This window comes from Tupaia chinensis, unplaced genomic scaffold (genome assembly GCF_000334495.1).
Source record: "Tupaia chinensis unplaced genomic scaffold, TupChi_1.0 Scaffold145093_1, whole genome shotgun sequence".
Lineage (NCBI taxonomy): Eukaryota > Metazoa > Chordata > Mammalia > Scandentia > Tupaiidae > Tupaia > Tupaia belangeri.
The window spans coordinates 1495234-1520233 of record NW_006204954.1 but is presented as its reverse complement, the minus strand read 5'-3'; the positions used below and the strand labels follow the sequence as shown (position 1 = coordinate 1520233).

General features: G+C 38.7%; 1 protein-coding gene and 1 pseudogene across 2 annotated transcripts in view; both read right to left on the bottom strand.

The window, feature by feature from the left end:
• CERT1 (ceramide transporter 1) overlaps positions 1–25000 on the bottom strand; it is a 145896-nt gene that overhangs the window by 89064 nt on the left and 31832 nt on the right. For both annotated transcript variants that reach the window (XM_006167785.3, XM_006167784.3), the window contains one exon: positions 13607–13723. In XM_006167785.3, coding sequence (XP_006167847.1) covers positions 13607–13723 — 117 coding nt within the window. The remainder of the gene's footprint in view (positions 1–13606; positions 13724–25000) is intronic.
• Positions 1409–13663, bottom strand: LOC102478316 (60S ribosomal protein L13 pseudogene; annotated as a pseudogene).

Below are 25000 nucleotides of genomic sequence, written 5' to 3'. Positions count from 1 at the left end.
TTTATTAAGCATTTCTTTTTTTTTAAGTTTTTTTTTTTTTGAGAGGTTTTTGTTATAGGGTGTGTGTGCTGGTCAGACAGACAGAGAGAGATAGAGAGACAGAAAGTGAGAAATCACCCCCCAGGGGGAGTGGCCACGCCGCAATCCCTTCTCCTCCATTCTCCTCTCGGGATCTTGGGCATGCACACACACGCGCCCGGTGTGATTTTAAAGCCATCGGGTCCGGGATGTGAACTGCAGTCGACGACCTGGGAGTCCAGCGACACAGCCATTACGCTAACTGCTGGTCCCTATTAAGCATTTCTTTAACAGACGGAAGTCTAAATTATACAAACAGATGCTGGCTTAGGTAAATCCAGTGTTCAAAAACTGCAGACAACAGAAATTGACAAATACACAGCGTCTTCAAAAGTTTATACATATTGGGACCAGCAGTTAGTGTAATGGCTATGTTGCTGAACTCCCACGTAGTCGACCCCGGTTCGAGTCCCGGACCCGGTGGCTTAAACTCATGCCGGGTGCGTGTGTGTGCGTGCCCAAGATCCCAAGAGGAGAATGGAGGAGAAGGGACTGCAGCATGACCATTCCCCCTGGGGGGTGATTTCTCGCTTTCTGTCTTTCTGTCTGTCTCTGTTTGGCGAGCGCACATGCCCTATAGCAAAAAATAAAAACAAACCTCTTCAAAAGTTCATACATATTATGAAAGAACGATGAATCTATTTCAGAAATTGTTTTAAAACAAATACATACTAACTTATAATGTGTCTGAACAGGCTAGTTTGAGAAGGATAAGACATCAGTTTGAAAAGAGTCCCTATCAGAGCAATAAGAATTATGCTAAAATTGAAGCAAGAACAAAACATCAAGTTTGTGGTCAAGCTGGGGTGGAAGATTTTGAAATCATTAATTCTTTATATAAAGTTTATAAGGACAATACCCTAAAGAAATCAGCAGTTTACAGACTATAATTTCTTTCAAAAAGGGATGAGACTGTGTTAAAAATGATACTGAAGATGATGCGTTAAGAAGTAGGCCATTCATATCAACTTGTGAATAAAATTAATCTAGGAGCCAGCAATTAGTGTGGTGGTTAGGGGCACTTAACTCCCACATGGCTGACCGTGGTTTTAGTCCCAGACCTGGTGGTTTGCTTTCTCACTCCCTCCCCTGCCCCCCACCCGTCCTGCTCTGGTCAAATTAAAATAAGTAAGTAAATGAATGAGTGAATGAATAAATAAAGTTAAATACAATAATTTTAAAAAATTAATCTTGTTTGTGCCTTTGTTGAAGAATAACGATAAGAACAAGTATAGACACAAACTGAAGCTCAGTTTACACAATTCTAACTGAAAAACGAACAGCTAAGCAAATTATCTGCTTAATGGGTACCAGAACTGTTGTGCCCAGGACAGATGTAGAAAAAGAGCAGGGCTTTTTTTTTTTCTCTCAATTTTATTTATTTATTTTTTTCATCATGTTGTTATTTATTAAGTCTCCAACTTATATTTTTCCTTTTCAACATCCTGTTCTGCAGGTTCCTTGGTCCTTTTTGCTTGCATGCCAAAGAGCAGGGCATTGGCACAGGCCACGTGAAGATGGAAAAGGCCTTGAATTTTTTCTGCTCCTCAATTATGAGTCTGGCTTTCTCCTTCTTGTAGACACTCCTTATGGGCATCACTGGTCCTGTCAGTTGGGTGGCCAACTTGAGTTCTTCAGCAGAGCTGTCTTCCTTCTTAGGGGCTGAGGGCTTCCTGGGCAAGAGGATGCACTTGGAGGTACTCCTTCAGCTGCTGCATGTTGACCTACAGGGACCCTGTGGACTTGTCCGCCGCCATGTGTCCACAAACAAGCCAATGATCCGGGCTACCTTCTTGTGGATGTTGGCCACCTGCAGCTCCTCCAGGCTGAAGTTCCTATTGGCTCGCACTCTGGTGTGGTACTGCAACATAGGGCACCTCATCGTGGCCAGATCAGGTTGGAGGCTGGACGCCAGGTGATAAGGCAAACTATGGCCTGCCTCGCCTTGTGTCTGCCAATCTTCTGTGCCCTCTGTTTGAACCAGCAGGCCATGTACCACTGCCTATGATCTTCCTCCATGGGAGTTGGTCACTTTATTAATCTAGAAAGGGAACACTGCAATTCAGTTGGTAAGATTTGGCCAGTCTGAGACTTGAACTTCTGAGTTGGTCATGCGGGATCCAGTTGACTTAACCTCCATGCCACCTGTTGGTTCTAGGATCAGGGCTTTCAATGGCTATTTCAAACAAGTGGGCACATTATCCTGAAGCATTTTCTTGGAAGAATTTTATAAGAGATGACATTTGGCTTTATCAGTACAATTCTGAAGACCAAGAACAATAAATGTAATGGCTACTAAGAGGGGTAAGTGGTCTAGTCAAAGCAAAAGAAGACTAGTAAAGGGAACCAGCAGTTAGCGTAATGGCTATGTCGCTGGACTCCCACGTAGTCAACCACACCGGGCACGTGTGCGTGCGTGCCCAGGATCCCGAGAGGAGAATGGAGGAGAAGGGATTGCGGTGTGACCATCCCCCCTGGGGGGGTGATTTCTCGCTTTCTGTCTCTATGTCTCTCTCTGTCTGTCTGGCGAGCGCACGCGCCCTATAGCAAAAAAACCACAAACCTCTCCAAAAAAAAAAAATAAGACTAGTAAAGAGCAAATGTCAGAGTTGGACAGTGGCACAATAGTAACATGCAATGCTCTGCAAGGATGACCCAAATAAGAATGTTCTCAGTTTATATTCAGAAACTTTCCTGAATATGACAGGAATGAGTATGCCCATCATCCGGGGAGCAGATCGAAAGGAGTGGATCATGATACCAAGACTCTCTTGAGGGGGGCTAGTCTCTATTTCTGTCTCTCTCATTCATGGAAGAAATAAGCTTAAAGAGCAAAGGTCATGGCAACAGTGGGCATGTTTAAAGCATTTTGCTTGTTGACTTTCTGGAAGGACAAATAGTGACAACATCTGTTTATTATGAAAGTGTTTTGACAAAGGTAGCTGAGGCTTTAGCAGGAAAATGCCCAGAAAAAGATATACCAGATATTCTTTTCCACCTTGAAAATGCTCCTACTCAATCATCCAATAAAGGCAATTTTTCAAGAATTTCTCTGGGATTTTTATTAGGCATCTACCTTACAATCTAATTTGTCTCCTTCTGATTTTTATCTATCTTAATTTTTTTTTTTTTTAACTATAGGGCGCATGTGTTCGCCAGAAAGACAGAAAGAGACAGAGAAAAAGTGAGAAATCACCTCCCAGGGGGGATGGCCACGCTGCAATCCCTTCTCCTCCATTCTTCTCTTGGGATCTTGGGCATGCACACACATATGCATGGCATGAGTTTAAGCCACTGGGTCCGGGACTCAAACCGCGGTTGACTACATGGGAGTTCAGCAACATAGCCATTATGCTAACTGCTGATCCCTCTATTTTAATCTTAAAAAATCTTTAAAGGGCACACATTATTCTTTAGCTAATGATGTAAAAAAGATTGCATTGATATGGTTAAATTACCAGGACTCTTGTTGGTTCTTTAAGGATAGACTAAATAGCAGGCATCAACACTTACAATTGAAAGTATCTGAAACCTGATGGAATTTAAATAAAATTTTCTTTTATTTCTATCTTTTAATTTCATTTTTCTTAAACTTTTGGGAATTTTATTATATAAAGTTACTCTGTAAGTCTTTAATAGTTGTTTATTTTTATTCCGGAATATTAAAGAAGGTTGGTATCTTGTTTTCCTCCTTGATTTCACCAACCTCAGATGTGCTGGTAATGTAAATACTATCTGCACTCAGTTGTTAAAGAGAGAGAGAGAGAGAGAGAGAGAGAGGGAGGGAGGGAGGGAGGGAGGGAGGTAGGTGTGGTTAGAACAGGCAAGTTAGCAATTAACTCCAACTACTAGGACCAAGCAAATTCCTAACCTTATGGAGTCAAAACATCCAGAAACAAAATGAAGTTTTTTTGCTGGTAAATAAAGGTCAGTTGTGATTTTATATACTAACTTTTCTACAGCTTTTCTCAGAAAATGACAGCCTCAACTACTCTGGCAGCTATTACACATTTCCTTCCCTTAAAATTTAAAACCAGCAGTTGGCGTAAAAGCTATGTCGCTGGACTCCCACGTAGTCGACCGTGGTTTGAGTCCCAGTATTGGTGGCTTAAACTTGCACCAGACATGTGTGCGTGCATGTGTGCCCAAGATCCCAAGAGGAGAATGGAGAAGAGACTGCGGCATGGCCATCTCCCCTAGGGGGTGATTTTTTGCTTTCTGTGTCTCTGTCTTGTTCTGTCTTTCTGGCGAGCGCACACGCCCTATAGCAAAAACCTCTCCCTCAAAAGAGAAAATTTAAAACTCTTGGGACAAGCAGGTGGCATGGTGGTTAAGGCACTAGACACTCCCACATGGCCGACCAAGGTTCAAGTCCCAGACCTGGTGCTTGCTTTCTCACTTTCCCTCTTTCTCTGTGTCTCTCTCTGGTCAAATAAAAACAAATGATTGAATAAATAAAATTAAATAAATAATTCTTTTAAAATTAATAACAGTTAAATAAATTAATTAGTTTTTAAAAAATTAAAACTCTTCAATGTAAAGGGAAGTAAAATGTGATTCTACCTTCTGTCTTAAACATCTTTGCCCTATGATGCAAACAGGTATATAAAAAACTGGTTTCAATACATTTACAAAATTACTTATATAAGTACTTTACACATGATAGTTTAAAAAGTTATGTTTGCATTTTTAAATCTTTGCCAAGAAAATTAGATTTAAATGCAAAGCCAAGTTTATGGGGTGGAGGTCTTCAAAGAGTTAATGGAAAATGAATATTATGAAGAAACTATGCACAGCTTTCTGACTGCACGACTGGCTTCCAAGATGGTATCGCAGAAAGACAAGAAGCCTAAGAGGTCAACCTGGAAGTTTAATTTGGACCTTACTCATCCAGTAGAAGATGGAATTTTTGACTCCAGAAATTTTGGTACCTTCCCTAGTGAATATCTAGGGTTTTCTTCCCTAGTTTTGCATTTTTTCTGTTTTAAAATAGGAACAATTTCTGCGGGAAAAGGTTAAAGTCAATGGGAAAACTGGCAACCTTGGAAATGTAGTTCACATTGAAAGCCTCAAGAATAAAATCACAGTTGTTTCTGAGAAACAGTTCTCTAAAGTTATTTGAAATACCTCACCAAGAAATACCTTAAGAAAAACAATCTTCGTGATTGGCTTCGTGTGGTTGCATCTGACAAGGAGACTTATGAACTTCGAACTTCGTTACTTCCAGATTAGTCAAGATGAAGAAGGGTCAGAGTCTGAGGATTAGTTGAAGCCTGGCCTTATGGGGCTTTGCTTACTAAGTAAAGCATGCAGGATACATGAGAAAGAATCATCTGGAAAGAGGCTTTTAGTTTATTAATAAATAAAAAATCACTGCTTGTAAAAAAAAAAATGAAACTATGCACGGATTTCAACTTGGGGGGCAACAAAATAAACTAGCACTTTTATTCCATTTTTCGAGGGACTTTTAAAAATCCCTTTGTATGTGACAATTAAAGCAAACAGGTATAGAAAGGACCCCTAAAATCTGGAAAGGAATTTTTCTAAAGCTGAACTGATTAAATGTGGCACACATAGAAAAATGGCTTTATGTGACCTTGGTATTTAAAAACTGCTAAGGAGACAGAGTCTACAGAAAGATTTCAATTATTTAAAAATAGTTTTCTAAGCTTGTATGAAATTTAAAACAAGAAATATTCAAGGCATTGAATAAACAGAAATTGCTCCTAAAAATTAGAGAAAGGGCAGCAAAATCAAGCTGGTGGCATGGAGAAAAACAATTAATTATGCCAAATAAGAACACATTCTTTTTTTAGAAAGATTTTTGCTATAGGGTGCTTGTACTCAAGAGCCAGAGAACCAGAGAGATAGAAAGTGAGAACTCCCCCCCCCCCAGGGGGGCTGGTCCCCATGCCATCCCTTCTCCTCCATTCTCCTCTCGGGATCTTGGGCATGCACGCACACACGCCCAGCGTGAGTTTTAAGCCACCGGGTCTGGGTCTCACACTGAGATCAACTATGTGGGAGTCCTGCAATGTAACCATCACACATCTGTTGGTTCCAACAACATAATTTTGAAAAGATCTCTATAGTGAGTCTTAGGTATCATTTAAGTGGCATGGAAATTTGTTGGTTTTAAAAAAAAAAAGGCAAAAAGTAACCCTTTTTCACATCCCATTTTAAGTAAAACATTAAGTTCCTTTAAAAAATTGTCTTCCACGTAAGTTCCTCAGATAGAAATCCTCAATTTTCTTGGATTGAGAATAAATCTTTCTTTTGAAGGTACTCAATGCTGCTTCACAAATAAATTAGTCCTTTACAAAAGTTTAGGAACAAATTCAAAAATATTAACAAAACAATTGCTGTACATACTACAGAAAATCAACATCTGTAAAATTTACTATTTGGATGCTTCCTCCCTAATTGTATTGGGTGGTCTGGAAAGCCATGATGCATTTTTGCATAGAAAAACAGAAAAATACATCATGATTTTCCTGACCACCTAATATATTTCCCTATTGTTCTTTCTGTCGGGGAGAATTTCGACAACATGGGTAAAGTGTGTGTGGCCCGTGACCACAAAATTTTTAAGATTTACAAAGATTTGCACCCTTGTGGAAATAAAAGAATGTCATGATAACCACAAACTCTGTTAGAGCCAAGACCCTTAACTTTTTCAAGATGATTCTTAAATCTGCTAGTGCCAGAAAAGCCTTCCAGCTATTTTTTGTAAAGAGATGAGAAGTCGGGATAGGAAGAAGTAGGGTTGTATATTTCTTTCATAGTAAGCAGGAATTGTGTTTAGTCAAAATCACATGTAGTTCATTTGCAAAAGACTCTAGTCTTTAAAAAAAAAAAGATTAAAAAATTAGCACCAACAGATGGTTCATCACATTTCCATGACAAGCTTAATTATGCAGAAAATGCTCACCGAGGCCCTTTGATAACAAATAGGCACATCCTTTTTAAAAATTATGTGTTTAATTTTACTTATCATTATTATTTGCTATTGGGCATGTGCATGCACCAGAAAGAAGCAGGTAGAGATTGAGAGGGAAAAGGAGAGAGAAAGTTAGAAAGCAAGCCACCAGGTCCACAACTTGAACTTTGGTTGACCATGTAGGATTCCAGCACCTTACCACCATGCCACCTGCTGGCCCCAACGAATAGGCACATCTTTACTAGAAAAAGGTTACTTGGGAACAGCAGGTGGTATAGGGGTCAAGGCTCTAGACTCCCATATGACCACAATTAGAGTGCCAGACCCAGTGGCTTGAAACTCACACCTGGCATGTGTGTGTGCATACCCAAAATCCTGAGAAGGGACTGCAGTATAGCCATTTCACTGGGGGGTGGGGTTGATTTCCTACTTTCTGTCTGTCTCTCTTCTCTCTGGGGGATACAAGAGTCCAATAGCAAAAATCTCTCCAAAAAAAGAGGAGGAAGGCTGGCAGGTGGCATGGTAGTTAAGGGTGCTGGACTCTCATATGGCCAACCACAGTTCAAGTCCCAGACCTGGTGGCTTGTTTTCTCACTTTCCCCCTCTCTTTTGCTCTGCCCTTCTCTAGTCAAATAAAAAAATAGGTAAATGAAGTTAAATAAAATAATTCTTAAAAAAAAAAAAAAAAGAAAAATGTTACTTTAATCCAAACAAAACCTCACAATCTTTACTTTCATACAAGGCTATAAGGAATTTTCACAAAAGATCTCGCTTAACCACAAGACAATGTGAAAGACGGTCAAGAGACTTAAAACAAAACAAAACATTTAAAAATAAGTTATTTAGCATCTCAAATAATAAGGAGAAATGAAGAATATTAATGGACTCCACATAATAAAGCCAGCACACTGTTTTAAAATAAAATTATTGGCCTAGTATACATATGCCCCCTCCTGTATTTTAAATGGATATAGAATCCAAATTTAAGAATGAGCTCAGGAATACCTTTTTCAACAGGTGTACTGTCTAATGTCATAGATTATACAATTTTAATACATTGAGATATTTACATCAAAAGATCATTTCTTTAAAACTTCTTCTAGTGAAGAAGTTTTTGTGGAATGATATTAAGAAGCACAAAATAACCGAGCTAGACAGACAGTATATAACCTGACTAAATTTCTGTCAATTACTCTAATACCAATCATGAAGATTAAAAGAAGAGAAAAATCACAAATTTCCCCCATAAAGTATGCTTTACAATACTGTAAATTATCTTAACTACAAAATGTATGTGCCAAATGTTTTGCTGATTTCTACAAAGTTTAATTGTAATATGTCTGAGCCTTAAAGGAGCTGATGGTCTGAAATAAACACTATAGGTATGAAGAACATAGATAAAATATAAGAATATAGTTATTCAAATAGTCCACGATTTAAGTCAACAAAATATATTTCACATAAATATATAATTATAGAATGGCAGATGTGCTTGTTAGCCAAAAGCCCTTGTTCTCAGGCCAAACCTAGGTCTGAAGCTTGGTCATTCACTAACTAGCTGTTTGACTTTAGACAAGTTACTTAACCTCCTTATACCTCCAATTTCAAATATGTAAAAACAGGGTAAGAATGTTAATATCATATAAATACGAGGATAAAATGGAATATAAAGTATATAAAGAGTTTATCATCATCACCAGCATACACTAAACCTCAAAAATGTTAGCTATGTTCTTTACTACTACCATTATTATTGTTGAAAAAGTCCTGCGAGATAGGGCTTCTGTTTTGTGTGTGTGTGAGAGAAAGACAGAGAGAGGAAGGGAGGGAGGGAGGGAGGAAGGGAGGGAGTCAGAGAAGAGCGTGAGAGAGCAGGAAGCAGGAAAAAGCTTATTATAATAAATAATAATATAAAAGAAGGAGGGGAAAAAATCAGTTTCTTCTCCCAGATGTTATAGATGACTAAACTCTGTCAGAGAAGCCCTAATAAAAGCCCAAAGGCAAGGAAAGGCAATGAAAGCCCTTCTGATGACATCAGAACAGAAAAAGAGGTCTACTGTTCCAAGCATCCCAGCCATCCTACAGGCAGGTGGTACATAGGATGTAACTGTGAACTGACATGAATGAACTGGAATGATGGGGAGCCCAGGACAACTGTCAAGTACAACACTCTATCATTATTGGGTTATTTTGTTTCCTTGTTTGTTTTTGTTTGGGGCTAGAAAGATGTTTAACACATACTATATATTGTCATCTTTCTTCTTTTGAGTAACTTACTAAAGGTTACACAGCAGTGACAGGATTCAAATCTATACTTGCCAGATTCTGGGACTGGTTTACTGATATAGTAAACCAATACAATATACTGCGCATTTTCACAATCTATGGACAGAAAAATGAGTTCATACTGCAGTACATATATGAAAGGACCCCAGATTTTCATGGAATTAAGATTCAAGTTTGTTTGGGAACCAGCAGTTAGCGTAATGGCTATGTCGCTGGACTCCCACGTAGTCGACCGCGGTTCGTGTCCAGGACCCGGTGGCTTAAAACTCACGCCGGGCACGTGTGCATGCGTGCCCAAGATCCCGAGAGGAGAATGGAGGAGAAGGGATTGTGGCGTGACCATCCCCCCTGGTGGCTGATTTCTCGCTTTCTGTCTCTATGTCTCTCTCTGTCTGTCTGGCGAGCGCACGCGCCCTACAGTGAAAATCCCTCAAAAAAAAAAAAAAAAAGATTCAAGTTTGTTTTAGTGCAAAAAAAAAAAAAGTCTGAGATCCAGATGAAGTTTTTTCGCAATACACATTTTATTAGTTTGGTTATCAGTTTACTGACAGTAATAGAAAAGACAACACAAAATGAAATCCTCTATAAGTTAATACAGTCTCAAACCTGTTTTTTCTAAAACAATATCTCCATTACTTCTTAGGACAGTACACAGAATATCAAGCACAAGAAAACACGTAGTACAATAATTAGTAATTGCTGATCCTCAGGAAGTGGTAGCTCCTATCATAATCACCATCACGCCTGAACAAGCGGTTGTTAAGAGTTGAATATCAAAACAGTAATTATGCTTCAATATTAAAATTACTACATTTAGGTTCTATAGTCAATATTCCTGATTTTGAAGAAGGAATCAGGAAACATCCTACTGAGTCCTTGTCCTTGGTCTATGGTGTTGGGGTGGAGGTGGGATTAAAAACTGCTGATTATATTTTGTCATAGCATTTGAAATATTTCTTCCTCCTGTTAGTTTAATAACTAAAAATGATTTAGTTTTAGAATTCACATTCAACTTGGGACCAGCAGATGGAGTAATGGTTACATTTGCTGGACTCCCATATAGTTGACCATGGTTAGAGTTCTGGACCCAGTGGCTTGAAATTCATGCCAGGCACGTGTGTGTTTGTGTGTGTGTGTGCCCAAGATCGCAAGACAAGAATGAAGGAGAAGGGATTTCTTGCTTTCTGTCTCTCTGTCAAGCACAAATGCCCTACAGCAAAAATCTCTTAAAAAAAAAAAAGGAATTCACATCCAACTTAAATATTCACTGATATATCACTTAGTTGACATTTTGATATATTACACACACAGCTGCAACATTTTACTATGGGGACACATTCTGAGAAATGTGTTGTTAGTACACCCTACTACACACCTAGGCTATATGGTATAGTCTATCATGATCTTATGAGACCACCATAGTATATACAATTCATTGTTGACTGAAACTCTGTTATGTGGTACATGACTATATTTTACTCTTGCATATTAAATAATTAATTATGAACAATAACAATTGACAACAATTTCTTTTTATCCATGAATGAACAACCTCTAGAAATAAAAAAGGGAAAGTTTTTGCAATATATATGTAACTCTGATGTTAATCTTTCCCCCAAGAACTTAAAATTACCTAAAATCTGGTATCAGAAATCGCAATGCTCTGGAAAAGATCCAAAATTATTATTATCTATCCATCATTCAAAACTGTGAAAAAATCAACAATATGGCAGAAATACATTCTTCATGCATTCATTTTCACTCGAAGAGAAAATACAAAATGAGGACCTTGCAAAGGAATTCTGGTTGAACTTTACTAAGAAAAGTAAGCAAAATAAGACATGCTTAATTAAAACAAAAAAACTAGCTATGTAATATAAGTCAACTGATTAAGCTTTTAAGAGTCATCTTGGTTAAAAACAAAAAAATTAGTTCTATTTGATATCTTTAATCATTAGTGTGAGGGCTGGCCCTGACTAAATATACAAAATAGGCCATTCTCTTCATATGCACATTTAGCTACTGTCACTTAATGAATTCTTCATCCAGAAAAAACATGGTATAAATGATTGAATTTACTTGTGACTCCAAAGTCCTTGCTTTTTGCATTATGTCATAAATGAGAACTATATTACACACTTTGATAAGCAACTTTACACATTATCTCATTGACTCTTTACTACAACTTTGATAGACGTACTACTAAGAAAACACATTAACCATGCCCACGGTTATGAGGGTAGTTATTGAATCCAGGCTTGCTTGACTCTGCTGCATTGAGATTCTATTATAGAATACGAGCTCATTTCTCTTAAATAATGGATAAAATGTTTCTCATTTTTTCATGTTCAGACTTTTCTGAAGTAATAATACCAAGAGACTTTGTGTATGATTTATGGAGGCCAGCCAGTGGCATGATTAAGGTAGTTGGATCCCACACGCCCAACAGCACGGTTCAAGTACCTAGGTCTAGATCTAGCAGCTTGAAAAACACCCTGGGAGTATAGGTGTTCATGCCTCCTCCCTCCCCATAAAAAGAATGATGATTTAAACCCATATAATACTAGAGCTAAAATAGCGGGAAAAAGAAAGGGATCACAGTCAGTTAGTTTTCTTTAGGCTGGAAAAAACTAGTAATCAGTAAACAAAGAGGAAAAAAATAGCTAACACATGCTCAATATCAAGAAGAATGTGCTTATGGCATCTCTCAAGCCAGACTGGTTTATCTGTGTGTGTGTGTGTGTGTGTATACTGTTTTATACTTGTAAAAATAACTAAAACAGGTATTCCAACTAACTACAAACTCAGTGAAACCCAAAGGAGCAAGTACAGACAAGAACGAAGTACTTATTTTTAGAGAGAAATTTTCGCTATGGGGTACATGCACTCGCCAGAGACAGAGACAAAGAGACAGAACGCAAGAAATCACCCCCCAAGGGGGATGGTCATGCCCCAGTCCCTTCTCGGCCATTCTCCTGGGTACGCACACAAACACCCCTGGTTTGAGTTTGAAGTCACGAGGACTGGGACTCAAACCAGTCGACAACGTGGGACTCCAGTGACGTAACCATTATGCCATCTGTTGGTCCCATAAAGAACTCTTAAATCATACTCAAGAATGGCGTGAATTTAGAACTTTCTCTATTATATTTTATTATACTGTTTTTTTTCTAGAGAGATTTTTGTTATAGGAGGCGTGTGCTTGCTAGAGACAGAAAGAAACAGAGACAGAAAGCAAGAAATCACACACACACACACACACACCCCAAGGGAGATGGCCACACTGTAATCCCTTCTCCTCCATTCTGTTCTTAGGATTTTGGGCATGCATGCATACGTGCCCAGCGTGAGCTTCCATTTTTTTTTTTTTATAAATATTTGTTTAATTCCATTTGTTATTATTATTATTTTTAATTTGACCAAGAAGAGACAAGGAGAGAGAGAAAGAGGGGAAGCAGGAAAACAAGTCAGCAAGTCTGGGACTAGAACTGTAGTAGGCCATGTGAGAGTCCAGTGCCTCAACCATCATACCACCTGTGGGACTCCCTCCTCCCACTCTGTGTGAGTTTCAGGCCATGGGGTCTGGAACTTGAACCATGGTCAACGACGTGGGAATCCAGCAATGTAACCATTATGGCATCTGTTGGTCCCCCCAGTTTTTTCTTTTATCATGATACTACTGAATTAGCTAATACTATAGACTTATATATTTCTTTCATCTACTTACTATTTATTATCAGAAGTAAAATAATAGCTTTAAATGATAAGAATATGGCTTATGATTTTATATCAGAAAGACTTCCATCAGATAGATGGAGGTTTATGATTAGGAAGTTTCTTATTAATAAAGATAAGTGATTTACAAATGTTTACACTAAGAGTTTTCCAAAAGGATTACAGATGATTACAAAAATGAACATAGAAGCTTTTGAACATTAGGGTTTTAAAATTCAGTTTGATTTTAAAAATCCTCTTCTCTAGATCATAAAAAGGTATTTATTATGAAACAAATCCTATATATTAAAGAAAAAAGTTTGATGATAAAAGGCATATTTTGGTTTCAATTACCAATAAAAATAGCATATTTGCAATTTATCATAGCAAATTCTTTGTGCAACACTAGTGTTACAAATAAAATTATTTCAAAAATTTACATTTGTACTGCTTTAGATTTAGAATCTTTACTATTCAAATAATGCTCGATTTTTCAGTAATACCTGTTGCATGTCAAGATTTTTTTAAAGAAGTTATCAACAGTCTCTTGTCTAGTCCTCAAAGACAGGTAAATACTAGAGATCTTACCTTGTGCTGCTCAATGGCATCTATCCATTGTTGTCTATGATCTGGATCTTGAGCACGAAGATACCAAACACTATCATTTACACTAATATCAAATCGACATTCATCAAAATCATGAGGCTGTGGAGAAAAAGTAGGAAATACAAAACAAAGCTAATTATATATCTTAGAAGTATTCTACCTCACAGCAAAAACATTAACATACTTATTTTGTGCTAGCAAGGGACTCCTGCCATTTTTGTGTTTTTCTTCTTGAATAACTACTCTGAAGATGTCTTAAATAAGACAACATGAGGCGTGGCTACCAAAACTAATTTTCATTCACACATATACAAATTATTTAACATATAATTTAAAAACATATCTAATATGTTTCAAATGCTTGAAAAACATCTATTTTAAAAACATATACCAAATATTGTCTATCAAATGTTTTGTGCTTAACTAGTGGGACTATCACCAAAAGCCTAATTTTTAAAAAGGCCAAAATAAGTTTTAGGAAAGACATTATTACTTTTTTTTATACTCTCTATTCCTAAGTAAATTCCCATTATAGATAGTTTCATTCATTTCTGATATCATGTTTGTCAAATTGAATGAAACTGAACAAGATAAAGTAATGCTAACATTTCCCCCTCACATATCTAAAAGTATCCTCTAGGTTTTTCATGTCTTTGATAGTAACAGCAGGGGAACTTCTGATAAAAAAGCAAAAAATAAAATGAACATTACATAAGACTTATGTGAGATAGCTCTAGGAAACTCTGAATCAAAGTATAAATGTCAACTTTTTGATTCTAAGACTGCTTTAGACATTTCATTAAGAATCTATGAAATAATGTTTTTTTTTTTTTTTTTGGAGAGATTTTCACTGTAGGGCGCGTGCGCTCGCCAGACAGACAGAGAGAGACATAGAGACAGAAAGCGAGAAATCACCCCCCAGGGGGGATGGTCACGCCGCAATCCCTTCTCCTCCATTCTCCTCTCGGGATCTTGGGCACGCACGCACACGCACCCGGCGTGAGTTTTAAGCCACCGGGTCCGGGACAGGAACTGCGGTCGACTACATGGGAATCCAGCGACATAGCCATGAAATAATGTTTCACATACATATTTTTCCCTAATAAATAAATAAATTCAAATATGACTTCTTCCACCAGATAAGTGGACAGAGTTAATCAATTCCGTCTCCTGTGACCAATCCTAGAGAATCCTTTCGGGTCAATGTAATAAATTTATTTATTGAATAGATACTAACAGTAATTAATGAATTTTAATTGCCAAATTATTCATTCATAGGATTATTGATTCTCTCCATTTTTGAACAACTTCAATCTTTTATCTCATCAGTCTATTGAGTAAAAGACAATAAAACTCCAAAATGTTCTTTAGCTTATGAAACAATTTCTCTTTTAAGATTAAGACAAGAGGGTCAGCCAGGGGTTTGGTGGTTGAGATGGTAATATCCCACATGGCTAGCTGTGCGTTCAGAACTGGTAGCTTGAGAAACACGCCAGATACATGCATATGTGCATGTGTGTACCCAAGATCCCAAAGGGAGAAAGAAATGGAGAAGGGATCATGGCGTGACCCTGCCCCATGGGGGTGGGGGGTGCTCTGTTGCTTTCCCTTTCTCCCTGTGACTCTCTCCAGCACATGAACAAGCCACCTGGAGACGATACCACAGCATGACCACACTCTACTGGGAAATGCTTTCTCTTTCTTCCTTTCTCTCTCTGGCAAACTGTGGGAGGGGGAGAGGGAGAGAAGGAGAGGGAGAGGGAGAGGGAGGGAGGGAGAGAGAGAGAGAGAGAGAGAGGGAGAGAGAGAGAGGGAGAGAGAGAGAAAGGGAGAGAGAGAAAGAGGAGGAAGGAAGAAGAAGAAGGAAGAAGGGAGAAGGAAGAAGAAGAAAACCTGTGAACAATGTGGAAGTCTCACATCATAACAAAGTGGAAAAATGAGAGAAGTTGAGTATATAGGGCAAAGGAAATAACAGAGGATGTTTCAGGGAAAAAACTGAAGCTCACATAAAGTTTCATCACACATGTGCATACACGCATCCAAACATATAGCAGAGATTACTTCATTCAAAGACAACTGATTCTGCCTTTATTTAAAATTTTGATATTTTGTCCATCATGCACTTATTTATTTATTTTAAAAGTTTATTTCCTCCATACGCCAGAGACAGGGAAAAAAAACAGACAGCACTCCCAACAGGGTCCCAACAATCCACCTCCAGCCTTAGCCAGCCATGGACCATCGGCAAGTACATGCCCAGCATACTCAGGGAGGCCTGTGGATGCAAACCAGGGATATCTGCACAAGTCAACATTGCAGAGCAGCATGTTTTAATGCTTTATCACAGTACAACTCCCAGGAAATTTTCCTTAAAGAAATTTTGGCTCCTCAACCTCTCTGACATGGTAGGCAATGACTCAGATCACAGATCATATTACTTGCGATCTGCCGTATGCATGCAAGGCTTGGGAGTCAACCAAAGACTCGGGCAGAGTTTATATGTAATTTTCAGTTCCCCTTCTCTGGCTCTCTCTTTTCAAGAGTTCCTACCTCTATTCTAGGAGCCCTGGTTGTAACAGGTAACATTCTTAGGTTCTGTTGGTCAGAAAGATGACTGGCTATTTTTGTTGTTGAAGTTTAGCCACCTACCTTACCACCACAAAGATTTCACCATTATTCTACTCAATTTTCAAATATACTGCCACTCACTCTGAAATTTTATCAAATACTTAACAATTATCTAAGTCTAGCAACTTTTTTTTTACAAATAAACAACAAATATTAAAATTTCCTTGTCCCACAAGACAGTAAAATAAATTGTTAGATTCAAATATGAATCAGTGTAATTACAAGCAAAAGAAATTCTTGATCACTTTTTTTTAAAAAAGGAATTTATTAGCCTGTCAGAAAAGTTATGACACATTTTTACATTAAAAAAAAAAAAAAAACAGAAAAATGTGTCACAACTTTTTTTAATGACCCAGTATTTAGAAGGTATCAGGCAACTAGCATTTTTAAGAAATCTCAAGAACTGACATCAAAAAATAAAAAGGAGCCAGGGAAGACTAGGCAACAAAACCCCTGATGAAACTGCACCCCAGGTACCATTTATATGAATAAGGCAGTTTCAGATTCTGGATCTTGTAAGCTACTATTGGCACTGTTACTACTAGATATTGAATGCTGCTGCTGCTAGCACTATAAAAAGAAAACCTTCCTGGCCCAGCCATGGTGGCACACATTGCAATGCTAGAAGCAATGTAAGAGGCTCGGAGTTTGGATCTCAGGTTGACCTGGGTATGCTGGGATGTGGATGCATGAGCACGGGATCCTGACTGGCTGGAGGGCTGGGGCTAGACAGGGTGCTCTTGGAGTGATGAGACCCTCAGGTGTCTGTCTGTTTTTCTTTTTCATGAAAGAAACAGGGGTGGGGTGGGGGGGGAGAGGGCGACTTCATGTTTCTCTGTATGGTGTAGTCCTATTCTAGAAAGTATGGTCCTATTTTAGAATCAAATTAAGAGTGGCAAGAGAAACAAGGAATGGGCACAGATGAGGATAAAGCATGACATAACAGGAGTCTAAGTGCAAGGCCTAATTCATATGCCCTATGCTGACTAAGGAGAGCTCATAAGATGGGGGGATGGTGGAATGGGAGAGGAAATTCAGTGTCAGGTCTTTATAGATTGTATATGGAACACCTTCTATACACATAGCATAAAATTCTTCAAAAGCAAAAAGGTCTTTTTTTGGGGGGGAGTAGTATTTATTTCTTTCATGAATGAGGAAGGCAGGCAGAGAGACAGAGGCAGAAAGAGAAAGAGTACACTCTGTAGGGTCTTGATGCGGTTATTTACCCACAGCTTCAGCCAGTACCAGATCACAAGCATGCATGTGATGTGCCAGGGTATTCAGGGAGGTTTCCAGATGTGTAACATTCCCAAGTGGGTCAGTCTCACAGAGCAGTACAATTTACTGCTGTACCAACTGTCTGGCTCTCAGAAAAAGGATTTTGACATGAGTGTGCCACTTATTAACCTATTATTTCCTTAAATTCACCCTTGCATTCAGACTAGGATGCTGCAAACTAGACCTCTCTCCTGCTGGCCTCCTTTGTTAGGTTCTGCCAATATGGACACTAGATGGAGACTAGAAGATAGAAAGAAGATAGAATTTATGCTGTTCTGTTTACATTCTGTTTCCATAGTATTTGTCCAGCAGAAAAATCTTAGCCTTGGTAGTAGCAGTCTGTCCCACTCTTTAGTCTCTTTTAGAATTCTCTGAACCAGCTTTATCTAGTCACCTCTAGCTGAGACTTCTTAGATACCTAAGGTATAACTCCATGACATTCCCTTTCTAGATTATTGAGATATTAGTATCAGTTACACTGACTCTAATCCTCCCTCTAAATGTCTGAGATGCAGTTTCACAAGCTATTTCCTCTAAGCTTGTAAGACAATAACAACAGATGAACAGCATCCATCTTCATCTAAACCTCAACTCTTGGGGATTCTTTCTCTGAGTTCTAGATTTACTTACTAGCTAGGTAGTCCTTTCAACTCAGAGGTTTAAGACTTATTTCAGGGGGCTCCTGAAGGACAAGTAGCAGCATGCAGCACCCTTTCTTTTGTGGTCTGAGTCCCAACTTTGGAAGGCTTTCCCTTCAGATTTCTAAGCTGGGGTAACGCCAACCTCATTCCTTTGCTCCTCTAGCCTGAGAAGAAGAATCTGATTCTTGCAATTATCCTCAATGTTTTCCTCTTATTCTTTCAGTTCTTCTGCCACCTATTTAATTATTTCCTATATTAAACACTTTCTGTTCAAAGAACTAAAATGTCTAACTCCAAGTGGACCTCAAACACAATAAGCAGTCTAGAAAATGCCAAATGTTGATTTCATAACAATATTATATTACCATCAAAAAGTTTTCCAAAGTATAGAAATTTAACAACTTGGGAACCAGCAGTTAGCGTAATGGCTATGTCGCTGGACTCCCACGTAGTCGACCGTGGTTCACGTCCCGGACCCGGTGACTTAAAACTCACACCGGGCACGTGTGCGTGCATGCCCAAGATCCCGAGAGGAGAATGGAGGAGAAGGGATTGTGGCGTGACCGTCCCCCCTGGGGGGTGATTTCTCACTTTCTGTCTCTATGTCTCTCTCTGTCTGTCTGGCGAGCGCACTCACCATATAGCAAAAAAAACTCTCAAAAAAAAAAAAAAAAAAAGAAATTTAACAACTTAATAAGTGTGAAGATAACAAAGAGGTTATGAAAGTATGGCAGGCGGTATGATGGTTAAGGTGCCAGACTCCCACATGGCCAACTGTGGTATGAGTTCCGGACCTAGTAGCTGACTTTCTCACTCTAACTTCTTTCTCTCTTTCTGTCTCTATCGCTCTCTAGTCGAATATAATAATAATAATAATAAATAAAATAAATAATTCTTTAAAAAAAGTATGTGTAGGGGGCCTGTAGGTGGCACAGTAGTGAAGGTGCTAGACTCCCAACATAGCTGGCCATGGTTCGAGTCCCAGACCTGGTGGCTTGCTTTCTCACTTTCCCTTTCTCTCTCTCCCTGGTCAAATTAAAATAATAATAATAAGAACAACAACAAATAAAATTAAAATAAATCATTATTTTTTAAAAAGTATGCCTCAATGGGATTTTAGTTGTAACTACAGATGCATACGCAATTAAAGGTTGTCAATTTTACTAAACTGTTAGTCTGAGAAAATAAGAGTCCTTGTTTTCCACACCACTATATCCCCAGCCCTAGAACAGCGACTAACATTAAAAAACGTTTATTGAAAGTTTTGAATGAAAATTCAGAAAACTAATGTCCATATATAAACACAAATGTTCATAATAATGTCTAAAAGCCCCCAATTGGAAACAAGTTAAATGTCCCTCTATTGGTGAACTGCTAATCTGTGGTACACATATGGAATAAGACTTAGGAAAAAAAAAAAGAAACAAATTATTAATATACTTAACAATAATATTCCTGAAAAATAGTTACTAAAGATATTATCCTGAGTTAAAAAAAAAAAAGCGCCAATTTCAAAAGGCTACATACTACGTGATCCCATTTATATAAAATTCTTAAAAATGATAAAATTATAAAACCAGAGAAGAGAGTAGTAGTTTCCAGGGGTTAGGCATTAGAAAATAGCTAGAGGAAGAGGAGAGAAAGCTGTGACTAGAGGAAGTTTAAGATAGTTTTGTAGTAATAAAAGTTCTGTCACTTTTGCTTTTGTTTTTTGTTAGTTTTGTAATAGGGCACATGCACTCACCAAAGAGAGACAGAGAGTTAGCAGAGAGGCAAAGGGAGAAATCACATTCCCAAGGGAGATGGCCATGCTGCAACCCCTTCTCCTCTATTCTCCTCTCAGAATTTTGGACATGCATGTAATGTGTACCTGGCATGATTCAACTGCTGGGTCTGGGACTCAAACTATACAGTAGGTCATCTCCTGGCCCAAGAGTTCTGCATTTTCACTATGATAGTGATTATAAGAATCTAAGCGTGTGGTAAAATTGCATAGACGTACACACACACACACACAAGCACACACACACCCCCCATACAAGTGAGTATAAATAAACTGGTAAAATTCCAGTGAAAGTCTATGAATTGTATCAACGTCAATGTCCTGAATTTTTTTTTTTTTACTTTTTTGTTTTTGGAGAGGTTTTCGCTAAAGGGCGCGTGCGCTCACCAGACAGACAGACAGAGAGAGACATAGAGACAGAAAGCGAGAAATCACCCTCCAGGGAGGATGGTCACGCCGCAATCCCTTCTCTTCCATTCTCCTCTCGGGATCTTGGGCACGCACGCACACGCACCCGGCGTGAGTTCTAAGCCATCGGGCCCGGGATGCGAACCGCGGTCGACTACGTGGGAGTCCAGCGACATAGCCATTACGCCAACTGCTGGTTCCCCTGATTTTTTAAAAAAATTATTTTATTCAACTTTATTTATCCATTTATTATTTATTTATTTAATTAATTTGACCAGAGAGGGAAAGGGAGAGGGAGAGGGAGAGGGAGAGAGAAAGTGAGAAAGTAAGCTGCCAGGTCTGGGACTCAAACCATGGTCGGCCATGTGGGAGTCCAACATCCTTAACCACTACACCACCTGCCAGCCCCTCAATGTCCTGATTTTGATATTTTACTAGAGCTATGGTAAGATCTTACCATTGAGGGAAACTAGATGAAGAAGCCTCTGTACTCTATTTTTGCATATTCCTATGAATCTATAATTATTTCAAAAATTTGAAGTTTCTTTTTTTTTAAAAGAATATTTATGTATTATTATTATTATTATTTTGATATGTTATAGGGCATATGTGCTCACCAGAATGAGATAGAGAGGGAGGGAAAGTAAGAAAGCAAACCACCAGGTCTGGAACTTGAACCATGGTTGGTCATGTGGGATTCCAGTGTCCCAACCACTACACCACCTGCTAGCCCTGAAAAGTTTTGCAAAGTGAAAAACAAAAAGAAATTCAACAAAAATGTGAAAGGTAAATGCCTCTTAGTGTTGGAATGAAAAGAGATTTTCTTCTTTAGATTTTTCCATATTTTCTTAAGGTTTGATAATGGGCAAGCATTACTTTTATTATATAATGAGAAAAAAATTAACATAAAAAAAAAAGAAAAGAAAATGGCTCTCTGTCTTACTCACCATTATAGCTTGACCAAATGAAATTACAATAAAAGTACTTGATGGCAGAATTAAGCAAGCTAATTCAACTTAATCAAGTTGAAGAGTTGTTGCCTTAATAATGTATCATCAAAGTCAATTAAAAATAAATGATTTTGGGACCAGCAGTTGGTGTAATGGCTACGTTGCTGGATTCCCATACAGTCAACCGCAGTTCGGGTCCTGGACCCGGTGGCTTAAACTCATGTTGGGCACGTGTGCCCAGGATCCTGAGAGGAGAATTAAAGAGAAGGGATTGCAGCATGGCCACCCCCACACCCGGGGATGATTTCTCGCTTTCTGTCTGTCTGTCTCTATCTTTCTGGCAAACACACATGCCCTATAGCAAAAACCTCTCCAAGAAAAAAATAATAATATTATTTTAGGCATTCATCCAATATGAAGAACACTGAACTTACCCTCACTACTGTTGAGCCACTGCTAATGAACTTCTTGAGATTATCATTACTGAGCAGGCAGATGATACAGTGAAAGCAGAGGCATTAAACCATGCAATCTAGCTATGTTATAATCTACTATGGATGGAATAATCATAGGAAAAAATCTTCAGGGGCCAGCAAGTAGCGTGATGGTTAAGATGTTGTCCTCCTACATCAGTGACTGTAGTTCAAGTCCCAGGCCCGATACCTTGATTTCTCACTTTCTCTCTCTCATATCTCTCTCTCTCTGGTGAGCACACATGACCTATGGAAAACTTAAAAGTAATAATAATAAGAAAAAAAATCTCCTTAGTCCAGGGAATGAAAACATTGCTCTTACAACCAAAAACCACATTCTGTCAGTGCTCTGTATATATGGAGACTAAATCTAACCAACCATACTTGTAAGAGATAAAGGCACGCATCAGTGAACATACCATACCGCCAATTTAATGATTTTCAATGAAGTACAAGTGACACGATAACCAGATATTTCACCTTTCTGGTAAATGTGTTCCTTGTAAAAACTGTATGCAGAAAAATCAAATGATTATGTAAGTTTCAGCATGAAATCAAAATAGCTAGAAGACTTTCAGTGGCCAGTAAAACCAAACTTAATGCAATGTTTTCCTAACTTTTTTTGTGACAAAACCCTGTCTACTGCCCCACTCTCACCCCAAATATTATCTGTAATATCCACACTAAAAAAAATAACCTAGGATGTTAGGAGAAGGAAAGACAAATCCTACCAGCTTTCTTTTCCCCTCAGAATTAATTAAGGTGAACCCTTCTCACCAAAGGGATCCTCAGGCACTTTCACAGAAAAGAGTAAAAAACATTGCATGAAGATATCCTTTGAAAATTATACTGTCCTGGGGCTAATAGGTGGCATGGTGGTTGAGATGCTGGACTTCTACATGGCTGATCATAGTTCAAGTCCTGGACCTGGCAGCTTGCTTTCTCACTTTCCCTTTCTCTCTTTCTTATGAGTGCATGTGCCCTAAAGCAAATTAAAAAGTAATAGTGGTGATAAATAAAATTAAATAATTCTTAAAAAGAAATTATACTGTCCTTGGGGGGGTCACCTTTTCAAGAATACGCAAAAGGTCTGTTTTTCTCAAGTTATCTGTTTTCTGACACACTGTGTATTGCAAATGGAATCGGAATGGTTTAATCTGGGTCCTTCACCTCCTACCTTATCATGTTTGAAGGCCACAGGGTAAACAACTTATGTTATTACATGTACTGTGCTTGTACTCTTACTATCTAATAATGACTTTGCTTTTTTATACCATTGAATGTAGCACACATGTACATGTTTTGGTTTTGGCAATGAGCCTCTACTGTCTGCAGCCCCTTTAAGATTAAAGAAGCACCTAGTCAGCTAGTCCTGTGCTGTGTTCCCCTGCTAGCTAGCCCTGCTCAGCTCAGCCCTGGTTCATGTTGGTGAGCTCTGATGGTTTTGGCTTGACTCGGCTTAGCTAAGCTCCCCAAACTGTGAGCTCTGAAAGAGAGAAAGCCACTGAGTGTTCTCCACATGTGTTACTACCTCCAAGAGAGAGAAAGTGCTTGTGAATGTTGCCATGGGTTTTGTGAGCCTACTAAGAGCTCTGTGAGCTCCCACTAAACTTAGCCAATAAACACCATGACATCAGTGCCTCATGTCTTTTTCCAACTCCCTATATCTCTGTCTGACCCATCCTTTGGAGGAGAAAAGAACCTCACACAACATACTGTCAACTGGTTTTCTTTTAGCAATTACCAATGGAACTCTTCCTAGAATAGTTGGTGTATATCATATACGGAACATCTACATGTTAATTTCCACTCTATCAAAGGTCCAGAGTTGGTATATAGCCTCCTATGACCTTACACAAATCACTGAAATGCTTTTAAATCTCACTTAAATATGAAAGTGAAGGTAATAACATTTATTTCACTGGATTGTTGAGACAATTAAATGTGATAATATATATTGTGTGTGGACTGAACAATGTCTAGTGTGGCAAATGCATTCAAAAGTTAGTATCATGCAACCCTTTACTCTAAAACTATTTTGCAATTTCTTCAGTGATAAGAACAGGTTTCTAAAAACACTACCTAGCTTTAAAACAACACAACTTTCTCTAAAACCTGCCTAAAACAACGTACCAGGATTATTTAACTATATAACATAAAAGGAGAAACACAGATGGAAAGATTTTACTTTAGATAATCTGGCAATACAAAATATTTTAAATTATACGAGTATTAACTGATAAGCTAAAGAGGTACTATTCTTGATTCCAGTTTTTACAATGGGTTTCAGATAACTATAACCCAACTCCACTGGGCCTTAGCAAGAACACAGAATCTTAGTATTATTTTCTTATTGTAGCTATCACATATGATACCTATTATCATATATTTAGTATATATAGCAAAATGTTAACAGGACAATCAGATCATGCCACTCCTCTGTTCAAAGCCCAAGAGCCTCTCAATGCCACATGGGCACCAGACCCCACAGAGTCAGAAGCTCTGCCCTGTGAGATCCCCATATCCTTCCCATTCACCTGCAGATGCCATGTGCCTCTTGTGGCCTAGTTTGCGTAAGGACACTACGTGTTTTCAGGAGCTGTGCCACCCAAATACTTCAATTGGAAAGACCTCCACATTCCTTAATTAGGGACCGAAAACACCTGGCACCTCCCACACACCTGCCATCGCCATTCTGACAGATGATTCTATACTTTCTATGCCCTATCTGGAAGTCTGAAAACACTGTCCTAGGCATTCTTGCTGCTGATACTAGTAGCTCTGCCCACTGATCAGTGGAACCCCTAGACACTGTATGTGTATCACACAAAGCTGGCGGACACCAGTAAAGGTGCGAAGCGATCACTGGCTGAGACCTTAACTTGCTCGACTAATGGGACTCCTAGCCCTATACAAACACCACTAAGAGACTGAGGTCACCAGCACCCTGACCAGCTACAACTGCCCCTAGAAATGCCTCTCTGACTGGTGAAGTCCCTAACACTGCACAGCCACCAACCGTGGCCCTGGTCCACAATACTGGTGGCTCCCATTACCCCAAAACCCGTCACTGAATCTACTGTATAAACAGTCTTGATTACAAAGGTGCTTGCAAACACTGCTCACAGATTCTGGCTAAAGAAAATATAGAGACTACAAAGTCAAAGCACATGACCCAACTACCAATAATACTATAGGATACATCTATAGGAACA